General features: G+C 37.8%; 1 protein-coding gene across 2 annotated transcripts in view; it reads left to right on the top strand.

The window, feature by feature from the left end:
* NEK7 (NIMA related kinase 7) overlaps positions 1-27,511 on the top strand; it is a 66,508-nt gene that overhangs the window by 30,101 nt on the left and 8,896 nt on the right. For both annotated transcript variants that reach the window (XM_084527446.1, XM_084527445.1), the window contains exons 6-9: positions 8,628-8,736; positions 10,719-10,826; positions 17,627-17,721; positions 22,266-22,379. In XM_084527446.1, the coding sequence (XP_084383572.1) occupies positions 8,628-8,736; positions 10,719-10,826; positions 17,627-17,721; positions 22,266-22,379 (426 nt within the window). The remainder of the gene's footprint in view (positions 1-8,627; positions 8,737-10,718; positions 10,827-17,626; positions 17,722-22,265; positions 22,380-27,511) is intronic.

Below are 27,511 nucleotides of genomic sequence, written 5' to 3'. Positions count from 1 at the left end.
AAGCAGAGAAAATGGGTTGAAGAGACAGGAGTGGGGAGGGGGCAGGTATGGGACGGGGGGTAGAGGAGAGGCAGGCTGTGCAGGAGTTACAGATCCCCCAGAGGTAAGAGTAGCACAAAGAAGAGCCTGTCCTGCAGGGGTACTGCCCTGCTAAGAGTGAAAGGGGACCGATGGTTCAGGAGTGCTGCTGTTCTGCTGCTGTCAGCAAGCGTGCACGAAGTCTGCTGGCGTACCCATCTGGTACCTCCTGAAGGATGATGCTCTGTTGTGCAAGTTGCTTGGTCAGCTCCAGCACTAGCTGTGGCTGTAAAAGTGCCAACTCTGGGAAGCTGCATGGAGCGATATGATGGAGAGCCTGCGTCTCTGTTGTTATTTTTATGCTTCTTTTAAATCCAGGGAATTGCATATAACCTAAGGAAGCAACACTGAATCTGCAAAAGCAGGCATTCAGACCTAGCGAATTATACAACTGAGTATCTTGCACTCCAGCAAATCACAGGTTTAGCTCTTCCTTGACAAACCACTGTTCTGCTCGGTGTTAAGGATGCAGCTGCTCTGGGTGGGAATTATGGTTGTGCAGTGCACGCTGTAATTTGTTGTGGCTGCGCTGCCGCCTTTGCTGTGGCTGTAGTTTCCAAGGCAGGGAATTAAAGGAAGACAAAGGTTTCCTGGTTAATGCAGTTGAATGCTGTTCCAGAGACTATTCTTTCTTACTGCCTCTGGTACTGCTCGTAAGGGATACTGTATAAACCCCTTCAACTGCTTTTTTGATGGGAACTGTAATTGCTTATTCTGTATTTCTGATAATCAAGGTAGAACTGGGGTTTGATTTGTAGAAGTACTGAGCGTTCACAGCTTCATCTGATCTGAGTGGAAACTGTGCTTTGAAGATGAACTGTTTCATAAAGCTAAGTATGTTGAAAAGGAGGTGCTCAAGATTGGTGCCAAAAGTAATTAACACTTTTGATCTTAATTCTTTGCTCCCCATTCTAGCCTGTAAAATAGGGATATTACTATCTCATCAGTTTTAAGGCCATTTGTGAAGATAAACCTCACGAAGTTTATTTCATGAATTTGATGTTCCAAGGGTGTGTATCAGGAAGCTTCCCTCCCCATTTTATATTTAATAATAGGCTTTGAATAGTGCACACTAAATAAAGCCTTGAGACATTTTGAAACTGCTCATTAACTGAGTGCCATGAGTGAATGAGAAAAGGGTCTTTTGAAATAATAATTAAAAAAAAAAAACAAACAAAAAAACAACACAACTGAAAACTGCTCACACACTCTCGAGGGAAGAAAGTCTGGTGGCTTTAATTCTGAGGGTTTTTATACGCATATTTGCATCCAAATGCTTGACATCGTGATTTTGAAAAAAGGATTTTTTAAAAGTAGTTTTTAGGCATTTTTTTTTAATGATAATGATTTATTAGGACTGGCAAATGCAAGTTTTAAAAAGTGTCTCCTGACTTGTAGCATTTTTGTTTAGCATTTGCTTATGTTTCATAATACAAAGCTGTTTAGCATCTTTGTGAAAGTATGACATTAACAAAAGCATCAAATAGTTGCATTTTTTCCTCAATATTCTTTCATTTTGTGCCACCTTTATTCTTAGGTTGTTTTTCTTGTGTGGGCATTTTGGAAAGTATTTGGAAAAGACAGCATCACTCAAAGAAGCAGATAGTACTGGGGATGCTCTAACACAGCATTTGTTACGTAGAGACCAAAAGATCAAAACTAAATGATCATTTTTTAATGCCTTTTCTTAAATGCTAAACTTGGGGCTTTGAACCAGTCAGGTTAATTTTTGCCACTAATGTTTTTAGTGCTACTAAAAAGCTTTTTCTTAAACTTTTTTTTTTTTTTTTTTTGAATTGAAAAAATGTCTCCTTACTTAACTTGGTTTATGTGTGCTAGTTACGTAGTAAGTAACAACCGAGGCTGTTCCCAGAGGAAGCAGAGTCACTGTGAGTGCAGCTGTACAGTCACGAAAGAAAAAGGGAAGGCAGAGCCGTGTCGGGGCAGGGAAGCTGCTTCTGGTAAGCTCTTGCTCCCCGTACATGTGCTGTCCCCTCGCCTTGCCTCTCAGCTCCCAGGCGAGCAGTGGCAGCGGTTCACCACGTGCAGGTAAGGTACCTGTGTGTGCCAGGGGAGGGAACGCTGATGTCTGCCTCTGCCACTGGGACAATGAGAATAACCAGGCAGATTTCCTGCTCAAATCAACGCTGTTTTGTCAGATGGACAGTCCCCGTCTCGCAGACAGCGTGCCTGAAGCTATTGTGTATGCTGGCTGGCGTTCCTCTCAAGGCATGTAATGGTGTCAGTCATCTACGTGGAGTTAACTTGGTGTTAAACTTCCCTGCTCTGTTCGGATAGCTCCAGCTGCAGCAGAAGTGCTTGGGGTGTTTCATCTCCGCCTTCGCCCACTGGAGCAAGAATTGTCTGCCTCCCTGACTCTTCTTCAGAGAGAAGGGCGAACGGAAAGGTGTTCCTAACCAATGGTTCCTAGTGCCTTTCTTGTCTGAGATGTCCTGCAAACAATGCTGGAGGATTATTTTTAGGTTTTTACCCAGTTTCTGTAAATTTTCCTATGTTAGTGTGTGTACTGTGTGAGTAACTTGCTGAGAACGGAGAGAGGATTTCCAATTTGTCTGCCTTATTTGTAGGAAAATGAAAAACCAAAACAAAAACCTTAAAATGGTAACCTCTGTATTTACTGTGTCATGCCATTGCTTTTTATTAGGAGGTAGAGTTAATGATTCAAACACAGATCTCACATCTTCATGCTGTACCAGGTTTCCCAAGGGGATTTATTGGAGAGAGATGCATGTAAACAAACACTGTTGAATTTAAACATGTGGCTGTGTGTTTTAAGAAGCCCTGCTCAGCGGTAACTGCAGGGACAATGAAAATGATGCAGTATTAGAAATTTTATTCTAGTGGCTCTGCAAGTAGATCTGGTTTTGTTAGGTGATCTTCACCTCCAAAAACTCTGTGTTCCTTTTTTTTTTTTTTTTTTTTTTTTTCATGAGCAAACCCATTAGGTGGAACAGGGTGACTGTAGGTCAGGTAAAATGAAACAAGTCCTTGAAAAGGCAGTTGGATGGAGATACATATCTATCTTGAATATCTTGAATATAACTCTCTATATATTCAAGTGATTTTGGTCAGAGCTCGGTAAGGGATCACAGTTCAATCAAGAATGTTACTAGCAGTCTAATTAATAGATGATTAGCATAAAAATATATACTAAATATGGAAATAACAGAATTTTGACTTGTATTTTTCTTGCAATATTTCTATTTCTTTTAAGTAGGTGTCTTTATTTTGATTGTGTGTGAAAGGAGAATATGTTTGAGGAGAAGTTTGTCTTTTTTTTTAATTTATTTTTATTTTTTTTATTTGTTGTTAGTTTGTTTCTCTGGGGGGGGGAAGCACCCTTTCCTTTTGGTAGCCAGGCATTCTGCTGAACAGAGCCAGAGAAAGCTCCTGGGACACTTCTTTTCTGCTAGAACTGTAGAAACCTTTAAAATAATAATAATAAAAAAATAATTTGTATAGAAACTCCATTTCTATATGTGAGTCTCAGAATCATGCAGGTGTTGCTATCCATCTCTACCAGTCTTTTCTGATCCAGAAGCCCTTGCCAGTTCGGGTTTGTTCCTGTGGCATTGACAAGGAGACTCCTGCCTACGCTTCCATGGTTTCCCCCTGCGACTGCGCAGCCTCCTCTGCCCTCTCTGTGTTCTCTCCAAGCCAGCAGTGTGCCCAGGTGGCCAAGAAGGCCAACAGCATCTGGCTTTCATCACAAATAGCAGAGCCAGCAGGACCAGGGGAGTGATTGTCCGCTGGTGACACCTCAAATACTGCACTGAGTTTCAAGTCCCTCCGTACAGGCAGGGTATTGAGGCGCTCAGGCATACGCAGGGAAGTGCAACAAAGCTGCTGAAGGGACTAGAAAGCAAGACACATGAGGAATGGTTGTGGGGACTGGGACTACTTAATTAGGAGGAAAGGAGGCAGACAGCAGACCTCATCTCTCTAACTACTGGAAATGAGGTTTTAGAGAGGAGGGTGCCAGTCCCTTTTCTCAGGTGACAAGTGTCAGGATGTGAGGAAACAGCCTTCAGTTGCAACAGGGGAGGTTTAGATCAGGTGCTAGGAAGAATTTCTTCACGGACAGTGGTGTGTCCCATCCCTAGAGGTATTTCAGAGATGTGTAGATGTGGTGCTAAGGGACATGGTTTAGCGATGGGACTCGATAGGTCAGGTTGGTGGTTGGACTTGGTGATCTTGAAGGTCTTTTCCAACCTAGATGAATGACTCTGTGATCCTACATTTAAAAAGAATCCCAAAGAAACACAAACAGAAGTTTCTAAGAATGTCTTTATGTGTTAGGTGGCAATTCCTTCCTGCATCCTTTTCCTCTTGATGAAGGTCAGATACCTTCCCAGAAGTATGTGCTTGTTGATTCACCGCGTTCTGATAAGTCAAGGTAATCAAATAGCAAAAAGTAACTTCATGATTTTGTAAGCCACCAGTGAAGTCCTGAGAACAGACACAGTTGCCATCAAAATGTGAAAGAAGGGAAAGGGAATTTCTTTAAAGGAAGGAAATGATCATTCCCTTTTTACTTTTTCCCTAGATTCTCTCTTTCAGAAGGCAGCTCTAGCCTAGAGCATGCACAGCAGCAAGACTCAGGTGAATGTTCTTCTGGGCTAGTTTGACACTAATTTAGGAGCAGAATTTTTTTTTTTTTTACACTGACTCTGCAAAAACTGTTCAAATAATCAGTTTATCATCTCTCTGGAAGTGATGTTCACAAACCTCTTCATTTCTAAGAGTCTAGCTTTCATCTTAAACCCACATTTTTTAATTCCTTTCCTCCCTCCCCCCCCCATGTTTACTGAGGTCTAAACCAGCCTAAATCATACCTTAAAATTCTGTGAGATGCTACCATCAGAGCTGAACACTATATATATATATATATATATATATATATATATATATATATATATATATATATATTTTAAAGCATGGCTACTGAGGAATGGGCAGCCATACCTGAAATCTGCAATTTTACTGAAATCTTCTGTTCTTTGTCCATCTGCAGGAAATCCTTAGGTTTCTTACCAGAGCCAGACGTAGTAGCCCTGCATACTTCCTTTAGATTTATTCTCCCAACTGCCCTTGTTAAGCCTAGATAAGACCATTTGCTAATTGCTGTCACTTTTGCTTTTGGAATTTGACCTTTAAAGCATCATTTTTAGAAACCCGGTATAATTTCATGCTTTCATATTGACTTCAAACTTTTTCCCCATCTATCTTTCACTTTTTTTTCCTGTCTCCAAGAAATTGAATGGCATACGCTGTTTATGTGCAAGGCAGCTATATTTAACTTTACTAGGATGGAAACATTTGGAGACTATTTCATTTTTCTTCTAACAATTCATTAGGGAAAACCTGGAGAGTTCTATTTTCCCGTAATGAAACTGCTCAGTAAGACTGTAAAAAAGAGACAGAAAGACAAACTGGTGATATAACTCGCCTACCTTAAAGCTCTTTAAGGCATTTGAGTAGCAAATCTACATGCAGAAAAAAAATCTTAAGTTATATTAAATGACTGAATTGCAGTTTTATCTGTACTGACATTGTGAAAACTCTTCTAAGCAGCTCTTTGTGATTCCATTCTCAACAATGTAGATGGAAGATTCATGGAATATGGCTTTTGAAATGGCTAGTTCATGCTAGAAGACAGTCTGCTGCGTGAGCATGCTCGGCGTTCTCTGTTTACCTGGTAAAACACTAGCTTGCAACACAGCCCAGGTTTTTAATGCACATACACTAACAATTTATTTTTTGCCCAGTTTCAACAACATTGAAGCTGATCTTTCACCTCAAACAGGACTTACGCTTTTTTTAAATGTCACACCCTAGAAGGTCAAGGATCAGAGGGACAACAGGACTGCCCTGTGAGCCTCAGATATGTGGAAAAAGCAAGAGAATAGGAAAATGCTGAAGATGAGATTAGTTCAGAAAGCTTTATGTCAGGGCATGCTTCTTTAAGGTCAAATTTGAAGAGGTGATGGTAATGTGGACTACGAAGGCTAACTTTTGATTGCATGGACCTTAGACTGCTTAATACACAACAGCACTAGGCAGTGAGCTAACACTGAAGTGCTCGTGGTGCTGCTGTGCCCTGCTACGATGAAGGATGTTATACTTCTGCTGTTGTCTTTTGCCTTTTGGTTTCTCCAAAGGAAATGGAGAAACCTGCAACCATTAGAACTGCATTTTTCATTGGAGACTGTTTTAAAATAAGGGAGAGAGAGAAAAGCATCCTGCTTTGAGTGCAGTTAACACATGCTATATGGATTTAATTATGCTGTTTGGCATAAAACAGGTGTAAATTTGACTGTTTCCAATCAACTTATATTTCTTGTTAGAAGGTAGGGGTCCAAACAAGAACGGGATTCCATTTCTTCATTGACTTTTCTAAGAACACTGCATACTGGACTGTTTCCTAGAAACATACGATTTGTTTCGGCATCTAGTTTTACAAAATCAGTCCTTCCTAGTGGTGGAGACTTTTCATCACTGTCTTGCTTATTGGTGGACAGTAGCCCAAGAAACCATTGAGAATATATATTTTGATGAAAAGAGTAACCAATTACTACACAAAATAATGTTCAGTGAATTTATCGTGAACATACAGGCATTTTCGCTTGTATAAATTCAGAAATAATCCAATGTCTTTGTTCAGTTTACATATTTTTAGCAAACTTAACAGCTCTCTTTGACATCCTCTCTAGATGGATAAACATACAAAATCTACAGGGCTAATAAGTAATGTTTTCAGGAAGACAAGTTATTAGTATCATGAAAAATGGTAAATGCTTTCAGTAGAATGAGACTACATCTTAAATCGTTGTTATGTTGCATGCTGGCACTGTAAGAAGCGAAGCAGATTTTGTAGTGAAAGCCATCAGTGTATTTTTAAAGTACATAGGAATGGAAATCCATAATGGAAGGTATTTGTATTTCAGACATTTTGTGAATGGTGTTTCATCACTGCTTGTACTTAGATTTCAGTTAAAATAAATAAATAAAATCAGAATGTTTAAATAAAATACCTAGTTATAATTATGATAATTTCAGAATGCATTTTAAATCAAGGAACTATGCTTTCATGTGCACATACTTACATGTATTGTGTGTTTGTTTTTAAATGAAAAGAAACCTGGTCTCCATCTTCCTGTTGACATCAAACAATCCTCTGATATGCAAATCCAGCTATGGGGAGAACAGATACACAGGGCTTGTTTGGATTCAGTCCAAGACTGAGAAAATTATATTTAAACAAGTAATTTATATTCTTTGCCTCATTTAAATGAAAATGCATTTTTGAAATCGTCCCTATAACTAAAAACACTTTGGTGAAATTTTATGATCCTTTGTATGACTGATGCATTTTACAATAGCTATTTTAAAATCATTTTTCTTGTACTCCTGCACGTCTCTGTAATGTGTAGATGCAGCTGTCAACTTCTCAGTGGCACATTTGAACATAGCATATGAAAATATTTTTATTTTTCCAGGGTAATAAATGTTTGTTGTATGAACTTAGGGTGTGTATGATTGTGAATTGTGTATGTGTGTGTACACACACTATTAAAAGACATCTAGGTATTTTTCTTTCTATCTAAATTAATTAATGCTGTTCATGTATTTCCTTCGTCAGCTTAAATCTGTCAAAATAAGGATTCTTTAAAAAGAGACAAAACGAGCAACAGTTTTTCAGTCTTCTCACCTTTAGCTGCAAAATTCATAATGATCAAACTTGCACGATTTGACATTGGCTGAATTCCAGGTTTTCAGTATGTATTTTAGGAGGACTATATTTCAGTCCCTGAATATTATGTTTGAAGGTGATGTGTTTAGCAGAGCATAATTATGTTTTACGTAAGTTTTAACAGGCTATTGAACCGCTACCAGTTATTGGGAATGGCTGATTTTACATGATGAAAAATATTTGAACGAGTTTAATGACTATGAAATTTTCAGAAATAGGCAGTACTCCTTCAGTCCTAGAAACTTCAGCCATGCATAATCTGATCTAGTTTTAGGTGATCTTTCTTGGTGACTTTGTGCCACTGCTATTTTTCCTCTGTTTGGACGATGAGGACATGGAAATTCAAGTTGGTGGAAGGAAGATGGTCATTTGTTCTGTGGTCACTTACTCTGCACTAGGCTGTTTTGACCACATTAATCCTGCCCTGAGAACAGTTGCATGCCATGTAAATCCTTCTTTTTTGGGGAGGGTGGTGGTGGTGTTGGCGTGAGAGCCTGGGGAAAGCGCAGTTTCATTTCACTGACTTCAATTGTGGCTAATATGTTGACTGATTTTAAACATGTATGTTGATGAAATATGTTGTAATACTTAAGGAAGAAGCTTTCTGTGTCAAGAAGCTTTCAGTAAACCTTTCTAATTAGATTGTGAGCCTCACGTATTTGATTTTTAACTAAAGGATTTTCTATTTGTATTTCTTCAGCCACTTTATGCAAGTTTTAAATTGTAATGTGTATTGACTATCTTTTTTTTTTTTTTTCTTTCTTTTTTCATTAAGCATTTTAAGAAACAGAAGAGATTGATTCCTGAGAGAACAGTTTGGAAGTACTTTGTTCAGCTCTGCAGTGCGTTGGAACACATGCATTCTCGTCGTGTTATGCATAGAGGTAATGGAAGATCAAAGTAGTAAAACTCTTATGGAGTGAAAATGAAGCTGGTTCAATGCAAGTTACACCAAACACCAAATAATTGTAATGGAATCAGTTTCAACAGCTGACACAATGTATGTTTCTGTAATGTTTGTTAGTAACAGCAAAGTGTGGCAGAAGTTGGTGCTTTCTGTTCCTTTGGCTGTGGTAAGCATTTGTTTGCAGCAGTGGCTTGTGATATGTAGTTTTCAAAGTAAGGGATAGTTGTGTAGTTATGCATGGTTATAATGGAAATCCTGCTGCTACTTCCTCTTCACTTGCTCAATTTGATTTCCTGGCTCTTACTTTCTGTCATGTTTTTCTATATTTATCCATTTTTCCCTAGTGTTTTCTTTTTTTCTTTTTTTTTTTTTTTTAACACCAAAGTATTTACCTCCTGCCATGCATCCTTGCAGTGATGTATTGGCCTTTCTCCCTTACCTGCTGGCTGCGAGCATTTTCTCCTCTTCTCTGCTTCTCTCTGTTCTTTCCAGTCTGGGTGTCAGGTACCGTGTCCCAACAGCCCCTGTAGCTGACAGCTCTCCCTGTCGGGTACTAAATCTCCTCTACCCATTGTAATCCTCTGTGCTGCTGTCTCCTCCGTATGTTGTCTTCATTTTGCCTTATAACTGAGTCAAAGGAAACAGATTGTAGTATAGTTGCTTTTCAGATGTAGATTTTTTTTTTTTTTTTTTTGCCTTGGAAATCCCTCTAGCTATGAGTGCAAGCTATATATGGGTTGTCTCTCTGGGTTCAGGTGAAATTAGATGTCTTAGGTTATCGGCTGCCTCCTCCTGGGATGCAAATAGCTGCCTAAAAGCAAAGTTTCTCAATCTCTGATGAACTGTGTCATTTGCAGCCAGAGGTGCTGCACCCTTTAGCAAAATAAACTTGGATGTGCCCCTGCAAATGGCTTTCCCTGTTGATTCTCCTTTTCTTCCCTACGCATTTGTACAAACACCTGCACGTGCAAATTGTACAAAGAGAGGGATGTAAAATTACAAATTCTTTCTATAAGATACAGATATCTCACCAGAATGCTTTGTGATGAAATTTTTAGTTTATTTCAGTTTATTTTGGCTGAAATACTACCTTCAGAGTTTCTGGAAAATCTATGGTTACACACTGAATTACCCATTCTGTAAGAAGATAAGGGTATGGTTAAGGGAAACTCTTCCCTTTTCACACTTAAGTGTTTTTCTCTGAGTTTTGAGCCCCAGTGTGTGGGTCCTAAACTCAGTAAGAGCTGGGGACGCTTGCCAAACAAATAGCACGTCAGTTTACTAAGACTAACAGTTAGGTACCTACTTAAAAATCATAACATAAAAATCTTTGCTGTAGTCCCTAAAGGATTGGATTAAAACTTAAACTGAATATTACTTGTGAAAAATAACCGTCTGGGGTATACATTGTTATTTTTCTTTGTTTCTACTTCATTAGCCCAATTCCACTGACAAGTTCAAATAACTATTCTCCTGAGTAAAACTTTTCTTTTGTTTTAATGCCTTCTATTAAAGAGAATCAGTTACCTATTTTAAATAAATAACATCTTGCCTCTGCGGGTAATCTGATCAGCAAAAGTGATGAAAAACGTGATTTACAGTCCATGAAAACATGTTTTGGACTGTTACGTAAAGCATAACAAGAAGTTTTCTAGTTCTAATGGTAGTCCTTATAGATAGTTTACATAAAGAAGTAATGAGCTTTGCTGTATGTGTTTCTGTGATTATGGGGTGGATGATGCGGTATTTAGTGTTTTTTTTTTTTTTAATGTTTTTCACAGCTCTTAGATTTGTTGTTTGGGTGATGCTAGGACTATTAAAATAGTTAATTTAAAATTCTGAATAACGGATTCCATCTTTCTAAAAGGCACTGTCAGATTTTGTTAGTATTACCCATACTTAAAATAGCTCTTCTCGCAACCTCATACTGAGTTTTTAAATTCTGTTGTTTATTTTCAGATATAAAGCCAGCTAATGTGTTCATTACAGCTACAGGGGTAGTAAAGCTTGGAGACCTTGGACTTGGACGATTTTTCAGTTCCAAAACCACAGCTGCTCATTCCTTAGGTAAGCTTTTCTGAGGGGCAGGGGAAGGGAAGGTGGATTTTTATGTAGTAGAAATACTGTGGCCGTTCATTGGAGGGGAGGGAAAAAGCGTTAACATGCAGCTAATGCCATCTGATAAACTAGAATGGGGAGCTGTGTTAATGCAGAAAAGCTGTAATGCTGAGGTTGTGTCTCTTTCAGGCATTACAGGTTGCTTTTTTTTTTCTTTGACTCATTTAATGTATCTTCTTGACTCAAAACAAATCTTTGTTATAGTAGTGTTTCCTAGAAATGATAGAAAAAAATAAGATCAATAATACTGATGTGTTTTTTCAATTGAAGTGAACTTCAATCTGTGTTGGAAAGCATATAATTGTTTATGCCTGTATGTTGTATGGGTAGTATTGAAGGCATGTTAGTGATGCTTTTTGAAAGGGCTGAAAGACAAACTTCTGTTTAAGCTAAAAAAAAATAATAACTCGATTAATTAATGATCAGCTTGGGAAAATGTCCACAATATAGTGATTGTATTTTTCTCCTTTTTCTCCTTAAAAACACAAGATAGAAATGTGGAAAAACTATTTTAATTCATTTACAGCTAGTATCTGGTATCATTTGTATTACGGTAATTGTCTAAAAAATGTTTTAAGGTTTACGTTTCTCAATTTATGCAGAATAAGTTGAGGAGAGATTCAAATTAGGCTTTATGATCCACAAAGGTTTTTTCTTTTCCTTTTTTTTTTTTAATGAAAGAAAAAGGATTTTTATAAACATACAAAAAGCTTCTGAAATGTCCAATTTATTCTTCGCTAGCATGCAAAAAAACCCACTATTTTTCAAGCAAAAATAACATTGTTCTCCTGGCAAAATTTTCATGTAAGTGATATCTTGTGACTAGCGTATGAGAGCATTTGAAGTCTAGAATGACTAAGAAGCCTTCGGAAGGAAAAAAAAAAAGTAAGTATGTGAGAGATTCTTTGTTTAAATGCAGGGAATGGACAAATTACAGAATCTAAGAGGAACTGTTTATTTATGAAACATTTCTCTTCTACAGTAGCAGCATCTTTAAAAAGAAATGCAAGATTTAGTGTTTACAGCAGATATTTTTTCCCCATAGTTGGCTTGTAGTTAGCATCTTCAGGTTTTGTTCCCTGAAATGTCTGTCTGTTGGCGGCTGAATGCAAGCCTGGTCATTGACGGCAAAGAGTGTGAAATGAACTTCCAGACCCCTGAAGAGCGGGGCTGTTGGTGGTAATGTCTAGAATTTGTTTCCTGTTTCGACAGAGGACCTTAGTGAAACAGGAATACAGATAGGTAAAATTTAATCAAATGTTGCTCAGTGAGAATTTCATACAAATGATGGTGATAATTCTGTAATTAGGCATTTGGATATTTTGATTGACAGAAGTACACAAGATAACCACTCATGTCTGTCTTAAGTAATAATTACAAGTCTCTATTTTAAGTCCATGGGAGGACACACACAGAATCGTGCTTGTTCAGAAGCTGTTGGTTCTAATTAGAAATGCAACATTTCATAGTCTTAGGTGAAAATGTGCCATATTTATCCTCACCTCTTAATTTGACTTTACTCAGATAGTCCCAGTTACCAGTAGATTACAGAAAATGAGAGGACTGCTGTTCACCATGCTGGGACCACGTTTGAGACGTGGGTGATGATTATATTAAAAAAACAAAATAACTATTTTAGAAAATAATCTTTTTGTTATACAGTTCCTACTTCCTCATCTCCCAGAAAGTCCCTGGGTACTCTTACACCTTCTAGTTTTTCCCTTTAACGCCATACTGATACTGCTGTACTTCAAGCCACGAAGAACTGCTGAGATCTGAATAGGAGCGAGGTGAGACTTGGACACAGATGTGCAATCATGCATTAATATTTAAAAAAAAAAAAAAAAAAAAGAGGGATGAGTTAAAGACACAGACAAGAAGCAATGAGACCAGGAAACGTGCTTGGGTTCCTCATGGATGCTCAGATATAACCCTCAAGATTTAATTCTAGTTCCTCCTAAGCATGTTAAAACTCACCTCTTACAAATAGAGGAGTCATCCAGACAGGGAGAGAGGTGGGGAAAAACAACAACAACAAAGCAAACTGTTGTTTCTAATGTTGGGTGCTGTGCCCTGATAGAGGAGCTGTTGTGTTCCCCCTGCCTCTGCTCCTTTGCCCATTTTCCCCACTTAATTACGAGACAATGTTAGAATTTAGCCTAGGAAGAAGGTTTTGTTCAGTTATTTTGTTCAGTTAGGCTGCTGTGGAGACAGTGACACTCTGATTTATCATGTCACTTGTAGAAACCATTTTTTTGAATTAATTTCTCATGCAGTTTCTGGGGCTGGTTTTCCTGAATTTTCTTTCAAAGTTGCATCTTTTTGCGATTCCGTAAACCTTTGGTGCATAGAAAATGATGAATTACAAACATGTGTAGCAATTTATACTTGTTTACAGGCTTTATAAAAATTTCAGTAGCAAACTAGATTCAGGCTTCCGGAGATAAAGAAATGTACTAAAATTTTCATTAGCTACAGCTTCTAACGGCTAATTATGAATAATACTGATTTAATTAAAATACTCACTGATGGTCCATTTGAAACAAATGAGAAAAAAATGCACTGGACAGAGTGTTTTAATATTCTTAACTCCTTCTGTACAGCCTTATAAAAACAGTAGAGTTTTCTCCGATGGCATGTATACATCTTTTTGATAATAATGAAAAAAAAATAAAAATGCAAAGGAAATAAAGGCATTTTGTATTGTTGATTTGATATGAGCTTGACAAGTTCATGAACATCAGGAAACATGATATTAGAAAGGGATGTCAGGAAGAGCACCCAAGAAAGAAAGAAGCATCCAGTAAGACAGGCTTCTTAGTCCTTTCTCCATGATTGTGGGTGTTGCATTTTGTTGTTGTTTTCTTTTACTGCTGAATGCCAGGCCTTAAGTGCCTTGATCAAATGGCAATCCTGACTCCGACTCATGCAAATAATGTCAAAATGTGCTTTTTGTGTCTTTGTTAACCATGCAGTGGATCTAAGTCCGTATTTTAGTAGTTCAGCTTAGGAAAAAAAGATCTGTTCTCCAGTGTGGTTGTGTTAGATGGCTGCGTGGTGTGCTGTCTGGGTGGACGCTGCTGCAATGATGTGAGTATCTTCTTGCAGGGCAAAGGAGCTGTTGTGATCCTCTTAAAATCAAAAGCAAAAGATCATTTGTATTAAATTCTGGTGATTCTACATTCTTTCACTCCATTTTCCTTTTTCAATGATCGGAATTTCATTATTCAATATATTAAAACCAGTCTATGGAACACCTTTTGAATCAGTCATTACATTGCTTTATATAAGTTGCTTTACATTTTCCAGACAGATTTTTCTCCCATTTTAAAAACGCTTGATAGTACTTGGAGTTTGTTGCTGTGTTTCATTCAACTCCTCGATCCATTCACTTTTCAAGTGAACACGCATTCTCCTCTAACTCAGCTGCAGTGTGAGTTATGCATTTATGCAGGTAGTAAGATGGACTGTTTGTCATCGCTCCCTTTTTCGTAGTAGTTTCTTTGCCTCTGATCCCTCAGATCCAGCTTTCCTCCTCATAACCATTGTTTCCATTATGACTGTTCCCTTTCCCAGTAACAGAAAGCTTGTATGAGGAAGCAACATTTTCTAGTTCTGCAGCATCTTTAGAGGGAGGGAGCTCCAGAGCAGCAGCAGGTTCTGTGAAAGCGGTTTATCTGACTGACACAGGCCGTTTTCAAGGAGATTACCCTTAAAACCTGCAGGTTACTTGAGATGCAGAAAAGCAGTAAACAGAGTAGTGAAGTTACAGATTTTGTTCTTAGCAGCGTAGGCCCCTTAATGTGTTACCTCTTTGTCTTGTATTATTCTGTTTCTTCAGATGAGTGAAGAAAGTTGCATCTCTTTACTGTGTTGGGATGCTGTATTTCACTTACCACAAAAAAATCGTGATTCAAGAAGAAAACATAGCATATAATCAAATCTAGCAGTTGCTTGCCAGCAGCGCACTGCTGTGTATGTACTGTGACTGCATTTCTTTAGAACAGGGGCAGTGCCTTCGGATTAATCAATCTTGTGTCATGTTCTCTTGAAAACAGTTTACAAGTAGTAATGATATCTAGATCTTCAGGTTGTTTTTGTGATTTCAATGAGTACATAACTGTAATTTCTATTCCTTTCACTTGTTGGTCATTGGGGGCTTCAGGTTGTGTTGCAGTTAAGGTGTTACACTAGGCTAAACGCTGTAAAATGATAGCATTTGTTCTTCCTTTTCACTATCATCAATCTTTCACAGTCATATCAGACCCCTAATGTATCAGCAGGCTTCCCAGAGCTACTGGTTAAAATTACCTTTGCTTTTGGTAAGCTATGAACCTTCAAACCTCCGTGTTTTCAGCTGCCCCCTGTGGATTGTGTGAAGCCTCTTTCTGGCACATTACTCACTGCCAGTTCCTCGCCTGATGTCTCAGCGCAGCACAGGCACTGCTTCTGTAACCAGTTCAGAACCAGGTTACTGTTGCCTTGCTCTTTTATTAGATGAGTCCTGACAGCAAAAGGTCTGAATGTACTAAATCCCTGCATTGGAAGATGCAAAATACAGCTGAAAGTTTTCAAAGGTGCCCAAACTCACAGAGTCTGTGGGGGAGGAAAAACAGGTTTTCAAGGAGGAAGTACAGTAAGAATAATAAAACTATGAAGGCTGTATCAAGCCAAGCTTTTTAATTACAGCTTCCAGTTGCAAGGTAGTTGTCATTAAATGTCTATTAAAGTCCTGTTGTTGTTATACCGGCCTAGCAGAGATGTTTTGTTTTGCTTCTGGACGCTCTGGAGCTGTTCTGGTGTTGCAGTCCCGCCATCGGTGCCCCTGTTCTTTCGTGGGGAGAAGACCATCTCTCTTGACCATTTCTCTGCAAGTGAGCACGATCATCTCATGAGGGCGAATGGTTTTTGCAGTGATCCTCTTGTCTGAATTGCCTTTCCCCACTCTTTCTTGTTTCAAGCTCTTGATTTTCTGCAGTCTCAGCTGCCAGCTGTGCCACCCGGCCTCGCTGCCCAGGCCTCTGGGGCAGGGGCCTTGACACCCGCTGCTCTCCCGGGACTGGGAGGCTCTCCCCATAAAGCTTATGGGGCCAAGCAGGATGCAGCGTCTGTCCCCGTGACAGACAGGATCTCTGTCCCCATGCTTCTGCCTGTGAGTCGCTTCTCAGCCTCTGTCCGTGCTGGTGGCCAAGAGGGCTGTTGGTGGGAGCTGCGGGTTACCAGCAGCAGCGGCCTGGCCTGTGAGAACGTGGCAGCGCATTTCCTGGTCTGAGCCGGGCCTCTGAAGTAGGAAAGTACTTCTTATTTGTTTTTTGTCTTTCCTACTCCATTTTCCCCTGAGAAAGTGGATGAGATGCTTTGAGATGCCGGCCTTTACAAGAGAGAGAGCACATTGTCAAGACAAAACTCTGAACTTTTGGAAATGATTACATTACAATAACTGATGAAAACTGTTAGTCTGATTACTCAGATTTGGAATTACAGGTTCATTATATCTCATTCACATAGTGATCAGTTCTGAATAGATGGGGCTAATTCAGAAAAGTGGAAGTGGTACGAGATCCCTGTAATTTGTGTTAAATAAAACTGAGGTTTGCAGTCACCATTTCTGTGGCTGTGCAGTAAGAGTGTTGATATTAATCTCTGGCTGTGTTGCAAGATGGTTAGTGTGGAAATAAGGTCGGCTTGTATTGAATTGACTGCACTCATTTGGATTGCTTCATCAGGATTCAGTGCTTAGGAAAATATTACACACAAATTAAAACCTGTGTAGATCTCTGATCCTTTTTTTCTGTTAGGTAGTCATTTGGGGGGTATATAGGCATAGTATTCAGAGATGGTGCACAAAAATTGCCACTCACGTTATTTTTTATTTTTTTATTTTTTTTTTTTTGAGCTAGAATATTTCTCTGCACTTACCTTGTTCAAGTAACTTGTGACACAGATAGGTAGGGCCTGATGAAAATCGGGAGGAGAGCTGTCCCAGAGTATCTCATGTAAATGTGCTCTGGGACAGCCCAAGTAAATGCTGCTTTTCAAGAGCAGACGTCTCCAGAGCCTGCAGCTCTGAGGCAGGATTATGCCAGGCCAGCCCCAGATTCAGGAGCTGAAAAGCCCTCGTAGGGCCTGGTTCTGCAACAGATGGCCAAGTCGCTCCAAGGAACCTGGGCTTCTGCTGGCCTCCCAGGCTTTCCAGCCTTCCTCTCTGGGAAGCAGAAGATCCTGGACTTCAGGCTCAGGTTCAGATATTCAAACTAAACTGTGCTTAGTAGTTTCAAAAGCAGCCTTTTGTGATTTGTGTACTGTCAAAAGGAAGGACTGACAATTCATTAAAAAAAAAAAAAAAAAAATGGAGGAAAAATTCTAACAGCTATTATTTCCAGTCAGTGATAACAGTATGTATGGAAGGGAGTGGGGCAGGCAGATATGTGTAGGGTGGATCTTTTAGAAGAAAATCACTACTCTGGAAATTTTTTGAGCTTCATTAAAAACAAAAATTGGAAGTATTCTGCAATTGAACGATTCTAATCGTTTGGATATCAGTAGTGAAAATAAAGCTGCCTTGGATGAAATGTGTATCAAATTCATTTGTATTTCTGTCGAACTGAAGAGTCGTAAGTATAAATTGAAATTACACGTGTAGTAAAATGAAAACTATGGAAGATGAAGAAAACTGTTTTTCAGACAAGAAAACTATTCACTGTTGTATAACAAATTTTCATTCAAAAATACTTGTGTATTTATTGCAGTTGGTACACCTTATTATATGTCTCCAGAGAGAATACACGAAAATGGTTACAACTTCAAATCTGACATCTGGTCTCTAGGCTGTCTTCTGTATGAGGTAATATTGATAAATAGAGTGAACCCAGTAATGCTGTTTCCCCCTACCCCCAGTACATTAAGTACTGTTTTAGGATCTATTTCTCTGGTTTTTGCTGTTTAGAAAAACATGTAGCATTGTGGAAAAGCTACTTTTCAGCTATTATGTACGTCTTCATATTAGCAACGGGAATTCTTACATAGCTTCAGCATACGAAATACTTGATTTGTGTGTTGTTACTCAAGACTTTCCTGTCACTGGGTTTGCTACAAAGATTTTATAAGAATTTGTTGAAGATTGGGCATAACTAAAGGATTAAGAAATGAGTAATGACAAGCAGATGTAAAAATCATTCTAGAGACTTTAAATGGCCTGTGCTAATTATATGAGCTTGGTAATAAATACTTTGAATAATAGTAGGACTGACTTGAGTATGCAACTAATGCTTTTGAAAACTGCAGTATAATACATATTATATTATTAAAGTATACTTTGTTAAAGTATACTTTACAAGCTTAATTTCTTTAAAATTATTTAAAACCTAAGTAAAACAATAAATTGAAAAAGGCTACTGTGTACTTATCACTTCTTACTTGAGTTAACTGTTGATCTGTTCTACTTTGCAGAAAAGGTATGTTTTCTACTTTTCCCCCAGCTGGTTAAACTGAGAATATTGGTTAATTTCTATATTAATACAATTGAGATTGGTAGGTGACACTTGCATAATTATACATGATGTTATATTCTGAGAAAATAAATATTCAGAGCAAATTCAAATAGAGGTAAAGGAAGGTGTGAAGAACAGGTAGGCTTCTAAGGCAGCTGCATCTTCAAAGTTCTTTGCGTATCATTTGGTGATCAAAAGGCTAAACGCTTGTGTGGAAGGATGCTGGGAAAGGTTTTTTCCATCAGAGCACAGGCAGCAAAATCTTTCTAGTCAAGTTTCAGATTAAAACTTTTATATACCTAACTCACTTCTCTGAGTTTTTTTTTCTTGGTGAGGCAGCAGAACTTAACGCATTCAGCAGAATTGGTACCTCTGTTGTTTAAGGATTTTGTAGAGAACATTGTCATCCTGTTAAAGTTTTATGTTACTACAAAGTGAATTGTTTCCAGTAGTATTAGTTTATTTTATATCAGTAACATGTTGCTGTAAATATTAACAGGACAAATAGCTATATTGAAGTCCTGAAGAGTTAAGAGATATTGTTGCTTATAAAACTTTGGGATAACTCACAGGAGTGAAGTTTGATACCTGAGCAAGTGTTTGCAAGTTTTAATCTGGAATGGAAATTTAAAACTCTGTATTAGGATTCCTTAGAACTGACCATGGCAACTGCCATCAGTTTTATTGTTCCACTTTACACACTTGCACAAGTAGAAGACTAAAGATAGTATAAAGGTGGATAAGGATTTTTCGTTATTACTCCTTTTTTTCTCTCATTGTTTTTCTTGAGAATTTTTCATCTGGAAACAAGCAAAAACCTCGAATAACTAATTATCACAAAATAAATGTTATAAGGTTACTTTTTTCTTTTATAATTTAAAAAATAAAATTTCTGGATAGAAATCACTGGCTATTTTCTGAAGATTTTTTTTCAGCTTTGCTGCTGAACAGAGTATATTAAAAATCAATGTGAATATTAATTCTTTTTTGATCTGGAAAATAATTTAAAAATAGCTAAATGTCTTAGTCTTTCTCTTTATTTTTAGAAGTTTTATCAGGAGGTATTTAATCAGGAGGTTGCAGTGGTGTTTTTTCTTTATTATAAGAAAGAAGCAGTTAGGATTCGTATTGTTGGTATGTGTTGTATAGGTATAGTATATGGGAGTGTCTTCAGCTATAGATTTTAATTTTTTTATTTTTAATTTTTTTAGAGGTGCATTTATCCTATTTAGTTGATTCTACAATATACTGAATATTTTTTGCCGTTGTTTATCACTGAGTTGAAATTTTAAAATTTAAGTATAGTAAACTCAAATTGTATGCTTTACATTTTCCTAATTTTTCTTTTATTTGAAAGAGGTTGCTTAAGGTTCTTCAGTCATGCATGGACTAATGCACAGTGTTTTTATTATCAGTGCAGTTTTGTACAGGGTATCTTTTTTTGTGATGCACGTTATGTCTACTGCCTGCATTTTAACATGCCTTATTATATTGATTTCATTTTGCTATGTGCTCTGGATTCTCTCCAGCTTCATTAGAGAAAAGCTGTGGCATGTTTATCACTTCTCAATAAATGCTTAATTGCTGCTAAACTGTTCAGTTATGTTTTAATTTTAGACTAATTTGCTATAATGTATATTAAAAAAAATATTTCTAACCTATATAACAGCATATTATTCAGTCCTAACTATGGATCCACTAAGATTTTTAAAACTGTATTTTAGTCAGTATTTTAGAGCCCCAGGTATTTCTGAAACCTCAAAAACACTACCACTGGAGTTTTAATTGATATGCAACAAAGTAGACTTTACTAATTAAAATCAAGATGCTGTGCTTTTGCTACATGGACCTTTACATGGAAAAGTAGGTTTTACACATTTCCTTTTATTGTTCAGCGTAGCAATTGCATCCTTACAGGGTTGTAGGTTGGTGGCTTACAGTTCAAAAAAAAAAAAAAAAAAGAAAAAGGAAAAAAAAAAAGAGAGAGAGAGAGAGCTGCCACCAGCCCTGAAGACAGACAGTGGGCTTTCGTCCCTCAGACACCCCCAGAATACTAATCAGGAAAGTCAGACCCTGGAGGTCAGGGAGCAAGTCAATCATTCTAGCGATCGTCTCAGTGTGGAGGATCAAATTAGCCTGAAAAATTCAGCTGCTGGGAGGAGAGGGCGAGCAGCTGTCAGGGGCAGCAGCGAGATGCACTAATGAACCAGATGAATAGTGCAAAAGCTTGAAAATAAAAACAGGACAGTTGACATTTTTCATCTGTCAAAGCAGGAGATGCATGAAAATATAGTATTCCTGTTTTAACTCCTTAGGGGACATTCAGATTTTTTTTTTTAACACTCTGCAGCATTCAAACAAAAATACTTCTTAATGAACACCTAGAGTATGAAAATGAGTATCTATGCATTTATTTAGAATTCCTGCATGCATACAGACTCTGCAGTTGATTTCTCTTCTCTTTCTTCCTCTTTCTTTTTTTTTTTTTTTTTGGTCTTTAGCTTGCATTTTTAATATTCTTTTTAAGGTAAGAGCCAATATCATGTAAATCCAAAAATTAACAACATTTTGGTAATACAGTTAGAGATTTTGGGTGGGAGTGCAGGAGAGAACTGTAGTATTGTAATTGTTTGGGGAGCTTTAAAATGATTTATTCTTACTTGAAGTTGATACAAAAAAGTACTAAACGGAGAGAATTTTTAGAATATATACAGTAAATGTAAAAGAACTTTGGTCATTTTTTCATACATTTTTCCTGGTGATGTTGCTGCTTAGGCACGAAAGAGTTAAGCTGATATCTGGAAGACCAGAAGACAGATGAGAGCCATTTTCAGCTTGTCCTGTCCCTGCTGAAGCTCACTGAGTAGCACAGCATGGACTAGCGTGTTTCACACACACTCTGCCTGTCTGGGGAATGTACACATTGTCCTTCCAAAATCAAACTTATTAGCACATGTAGAAAAGGGTGACTGACTTTGGGGCAGCGCTGCACTCAAAGCAGCATTCGTGCTGCTGCGGTTCAAAGACTTGGAAAGCTTTGAACGGAATGGAGAGATTTTAAATGAATTTTAAGACTTGTAATTCTGCTAACCATTGCATTTATTTCCACCTTAAATGTCAAGTTTTAACACAGTCAGGAAATAAAACCTAGGTTTATCTAATGCCATGTATAAGCTGATCATTTAAGTGTTCTCCAACAGCTATTCCTATATTCTTTTATTATAATTGTAAATTATAGTTATGGATGCCACTTCTGATGATGTTCTGGGATGCAGTATTAATTTTTGAAATCCTGTTGAATAACATACTGAATTACGAGGTTTTTGTTTTAAGACTCGTTTAAATTGAGATGATGTTACCTTTAGCTTACTTGATTTAAAAAAAAAAAAAAAAAAAGAAAGAAAAAAACCTCACACTACTTCATCAAAGTGTAGTGTTAATGGCTATAGGAGGCTACAAAATCTGCTACTGTTATCCAGCATTTTCACTTTACAGTATTGTGTTAGATCAGATGATGTTTTCAAATAAATGATATTCTTTCTTCCAAAAGGTCTTCAGAGGAAAATTATATTGTGGGATTTTTTTGTTCTCCCCCTCTGTGGTGCATGGACCCTTCTCGCTCACAACAGTAGCTGAAACTACTAGATTTTTCATGAAATTGTTACGGTGTACAATTCAAATCTAGCAATGTAAGGATTGTGACAGGTACAGCATAAAATAAGTATGCAAACTGGTTACACTAATAGTCCTGAAACTTCTGCTTTTAGCACTGTGACGCTACCAAGCAGGGAATCAAAAGTCATTAAAAATCACTCCTGATTTGCTAGTATTACATGTTTTATAGCAAAACAGGTGTACTTAAAAACACAAAAGCAAACTGTACATTTTCCTTAAACAGATGGCTGCACTGCAGAGTCCCTTCTATGGTGATAAAATGAACTTGTACTCCCTGTGCAAGAAGATAGAACAGTGTGACTATCCACCTCTCCCTTCAGATCACTATTCAGAGGAAGTAAGTAATTTTCCTTTTTGTGGGCTTGATCCTCATTTCAGTGCTGGCACGCTTCCAGTGAAGTAAATGAACTTTGTGTGCTTTTATGTTATTTGCAGATTATGCCCGCAAGTGTTTGCTCATTGAACTTGCTCAAATGTTTCTGTCAAAACATTTCTCTGATATGATTTAAAATTTTGGGGAATTAATGATGGAAACCTCATCCTGTTAGCTTCTTAAATTCATGGAGCTTCCTTGCAAGTATGACAAAAAGCTTTCCCAGAATACACAATGATAGGCACTACATGTCATAATGGGATTGAGTCTTACGTAGGTATTATGCTTTTCTAAAAGCACAGCTTCGTGAGTTTATGTAGCACAATAAATTAGTGCACTAGCCTTGTTTCTCTAGAGGCTTGCATTAAAGTAGATATAATGTAGCTCACTAGTAAAAATGAATTGTTTAGTTCCCATTTACCTACATTATACAACTACTGAGCCCTAATTGAATGGCAGTTCTTTTGCCTGAAAGAGTGGACCCTAATAGTAAATTTCAGAGAAATATAGCAAGACATAGTAGTTGAATTCGAACAATATATGCCTTTCACAGCAGTGTATGTTTGAAGTTGGTATCTAGCAATTCCTTACTGTCAATGCATTTAAGGGGGATACTTGTTTTTTAAGCTATAAAATCAAAAGAAACTAAATATTTTTTTTCTTAGAGTAACAGGATGAAAAAATACAAATGTGTGCCCATTAATGTTCTGAGATGCTAGTTTTGAAATACTTTCCCACATTGGAAAAAAAAAAAAAAAAAGCCAAAAAAAAAACAAACCACAGGGCAATGTGATAGAAGCTGTAAACCAAAGAACACATACTCGTAACCAATTGTAATTGAATTCAGCCTACATGAATTAAAGATTACTTAAAAAACACAAATAAATGCCATTGCTGAAATACTTTTAATAAACAGTATTGTGCAATTTCATTTATGGAGTAGGGTTTGTAATTCTCAAGCTCTAATTTCTTGCAATCTAAGACAGTGATTGGACTATTAATAAAAGATTACTGCCCGGTGTTTTGTTTTGTTGTATTTACAGTGACAATTTTTCCTCTTTTATGAAACAAAAACTGGACTTGAAAAGCTAATTCAGTGACTTTACAAAGGATGAAATGCTGATCTATTTATGCAATACACCTCTTTGTGGGTTTACCAATTAGTCATTTTCCTTGGCCATTTTTAATTATTATTTATTGTAGCCTATAAATATGGCAGTTCTTATAACCAACTCGAGAACTGGAGGCCTAGAAATACAGTAGGGTGTGAACAATAATGCAAAATGATAGCAAGAATGTCAGGGGCCGTTCTTTGTTGTGTCATTCATGCTGTCTTCCTTTTTCCATGAAGCGCATGAATATTTCACATATCTGCATCCTCATCCTCTATTCTTCTTGACTAATTTTCAGACTGTCTGAATTTGCATTTCACATGGTAGCTGATTAGGAGATGCCGAGTGCAGCAGTGAAGCCTCAGCAGGCGGTTTCCATGGTGACCTTCAGCAGGATTTTAATGATGATACCACTAGTGGTTCGTTGAAGTTGGCCTGCCTGCAGGGCTACTTCGCTGCAGCTAAGTGTGAAGTTGGATATGCGGATTCCCAGCCAAGGGGCAGATATCAAAGTCTGGCCCAGATAGAAGGTCTTAGAGTTGGGGTAGGGAAAGAGGTTCCACCTTTCACTTACCTCTGTACAGTTGCTAGCACTGAAAACTGATGCAAAGCACATGTTACATCTGTCCTCATTTGAAAGCATACATGCACTTTGGGTAAACCAGTTATAAAATACACATTAGTTATTTTAAAATACAGTGAGAGAATCAGAGCTGTAATAGGTATGGAAGTAGTTTCTTAAAAGAAGTAATCAACTGAACTATAGAGGCTGCAGTGCAAGCACTTTTTCTTCCAATGTGAAAGCTTGCATCTTCTATAAGACACATGAAAAAATACCTGTGTTCATTAGTCATTGCACCAAGATATACCTTTTTTTCTTGATTTTTTTTTTCCAGCTTTTTTGGCAAAGCACTGTGCTGGCTTGAGCTGTAAAAAACAAAACAAACAAACAAACAACACAAACAGTAAAGCTTGGGGGTCACTGGACACTAAAAGTCACTTTATATTCTATAATGAAGAATTCTCTGAAGTAATAATCTTATATCCTATGATACAGAGTGTTAAATACTTTGATTACTAAGTACAAGGCAAATGCTTCTTAGAGAAATTGTTACAAGTAAATTTTAATGAGTTTTCAGATGCAAAAATCCCTATAAGACTTTTAGTAACTCATCACATCGGCAGCATCAGAGAACAATATGACATAAAGATCTTCCTCAAGATTAACAGATGGATAACTTTTTTTAGAAAAAGTTTGATTAGAAGTCCTAATAGTCTCAAATGTATGTTTGCAAACTTGGTTCACCAGTAGAGTCACAGGCCAAGGTTTTCAAATGTTTAACAACTTCAGATACCTCTCTTTTTTTCCTTTTTTTTTTTTTTTTTTTTTTTTTTTTTTTTTTAATATTCTTTAAGAAACCCCAGTGTTCAAAGTGACTACTCAATATTTACTGAAAACTGTTTTGCTTCAGGGAGTTGAAAGCTGGGGCTCCATTGCCACCCCCAGTCAATAGTCTTAAAATCCTGTCGGCCGATATTAGCGTCAGGTGGCTTTTGTAATGGACGAAGTCTCTCCATCTTCTCTGTGAGATGCATTTCCTCAAAAGTCCGTAGCCACTCTCCTCCCTAGATATGAGGGCTGATTGTGCCAGCAGGTCTCGAATTGCAGCATGAGTTGCTAGCATTTCTTTCAGTGCTGTGAAAGGGCTTCAGCAAGGTCTCCTGTTTGGAGTAAGGGTGGCTTTTTTGTTTATCTGTTTTTTCATCCAGAATTTCCTATATGACAACTTCTCTTTTTCAGGTGGCTAATAATGCCAAATACTTGCCTGTCACAGTTCGTAGTCTTCCCTGCAACCCCTCCACCTGACTTGAGTGATAATTATTTATTTCATAGCTGAAAAACCTGCTAAAGTTGAAGAAAGTGTTTCCCACTGCTCCAGTGGCAGGCTAAGCTCCAGGCTAAAGACAGTCACTGCGCTAAGTGCACAGAGGAGGTTAAGAACAATAAGCAGCCAAAGTAGTTTGCAGCTTGGGGATGCAACAGGAGGTCCCTCCAGCTCAGTCAGAAGTCTGTTCTGCCTGTTGGCCAGTCTGGGCCAGATAGTAAAAATAATAATAAAAAAATTACTTTGTCTCTAATGATAGTCTGACCTGAGAATCCCAGTGCCTCTGCCCGTGGTACTGTCAGACTCTTCTGCTTCATCAAAAATTTTATTAATACTAGAGGGGCTGACAAGTAGATCTCAGGTTTATTGGAATAGATGTTCCTGTAGGAGGTAAGGAAGTAGTGCTATACCCAAGTATTAGCAGCCAGCATGGTCCCATTCTCAGTCCCGAAAGAGAGTCTTTGTGTGTAACTGTTTTCATTCTGCATAGTAAAATCACTTCACCTTGTCTCAGAGGTTTGCTGTTCAATAGCAAGACTGGAGCTCAAGAGCTGTGAAATTGCTCAGGGATCTGCCCTGTCACTGTGCAGCTTGCCACCCGCAACCAGCTCAGCTCTCTTCTTTACCACTGGGATTCTGAACTGGGGAGGGAGAAAGATTTAGCAGTGTTAGTAGTAATCAACATTGAAGTATTAAGACTTGCAGCCAAAAGAGATCTATGTGTGGTGCATTTTATTGCAATAACAGCGAAGGTTCAGCACTCCTGATTGAAGTTCCACCTCTTCTTCTATGTTGGGAAGAGAATTTCTAAATAAACTGGTTCAGAGACTGTCCCTTATTATTAACACATTCTTGCAAATCCTTTATCTCATTTAGACAATAATAGATACATAAGCGTGGTTTTGGTTAGAGTAAAATAAGGAAGTTGCAAATAGCCAAGATACCACGTGGATGAATGTTTTTTGCAAGTGTACCTGGAAGGATTAATGGGGCCTGAAGACCTTACCTGATAGAACGATTCTGTTCGGCTGAGGCATCCTTCCAAGCACTGAATCTTCATGGCCATCACTGAAGCTTTGAATTACAACATGCTGTAACAGAAGTATCTCTGAAGGAGGGCATCCTGTTTAATGACTTAACAAATAATTTAAATTTGAACTGATGGAAAAACTCGGTTTATAAAACAAAATCAGAACTGCCCACAGGCCAGAACTGAAAGGACATGAAGTAGGCTGTTAGGGGTAGATGTGGCTTCTCATGCTTTGCACGGGTAGATTTCTTAGAAGATGTACTTCTGCTGTTCAGCCTACAATGTATACTAAAATACAACTGGAAAAAAGAGGAAGAATAGTGTTTCCCCTCTAATGATACTTTATAGGTGTCCATCCTTCAAGGTCTTTTACTAAGGCTTTATTTTCTGTGTGCAGTTGTACTGAACAGATGGAACTCTTCGCAGATAGAGATATGTGTGTATGTACAAGATCTGATGTTGTATTCCCCAGATAAATTCCATTTGTATTGTCCTTACAAAACGTTTACTTATTTGATTCTAATTTCAGGACTGGGGTTCTTGGATGTACTTCAGTCTTTCCTGCTTGCTGTGCAGGCTCTATGAGCTGTTCACAGCAAAGTGCTTCTCTGCTCATATGCTGTGCCTGTTGGTTACAGTGTCCCAACTGCTGCTCCTACAGGAGATTATTTTGCTTTGTGTATTTGTTTTACCTGGTGGCAATTGTTATTTATTACAGTAGTTCGTGATTCTGTCCTCCAAATGATTGGGAGTCATTACAGGCTAATAGTTTTTACTGTCAGTGGTATGGGATTTTTATTTAGTGACTGCCAGAAGCAGTATGATAGCTTTTAAAATTCCACTAGTCCAAATATACTCAACGTATTTGATACTCAGATAGCAAGTCTGTTGCACGTGACTTTGATTTAATATGTTTCTCTCTTTGATTGCTGGTCAGATCAGCAATCTGATCACTATCTTTAGAATTAATGATCTCATTTTTAAATATAAAGCTTTTCTCGCTGAAAAAATGGAATGTTGTAGTGACATGGTTTTTGTACTGTTAAATGTGACAAACCTATCCAACGT

Source organism: Aythya ferina, assembly GCF_964211825.1.
Source record: "Aythya ferina genome assembly, chromosome: 8".
Lineage (NCBI taxonomy): Eukaryota > Metazoa > Chordata > Aves > Anseriformes > Anatidae > Aythya > Aythya ferina.
This window is presented reverse-complemented; position numbering and strand designations above follow the sequence as displayed.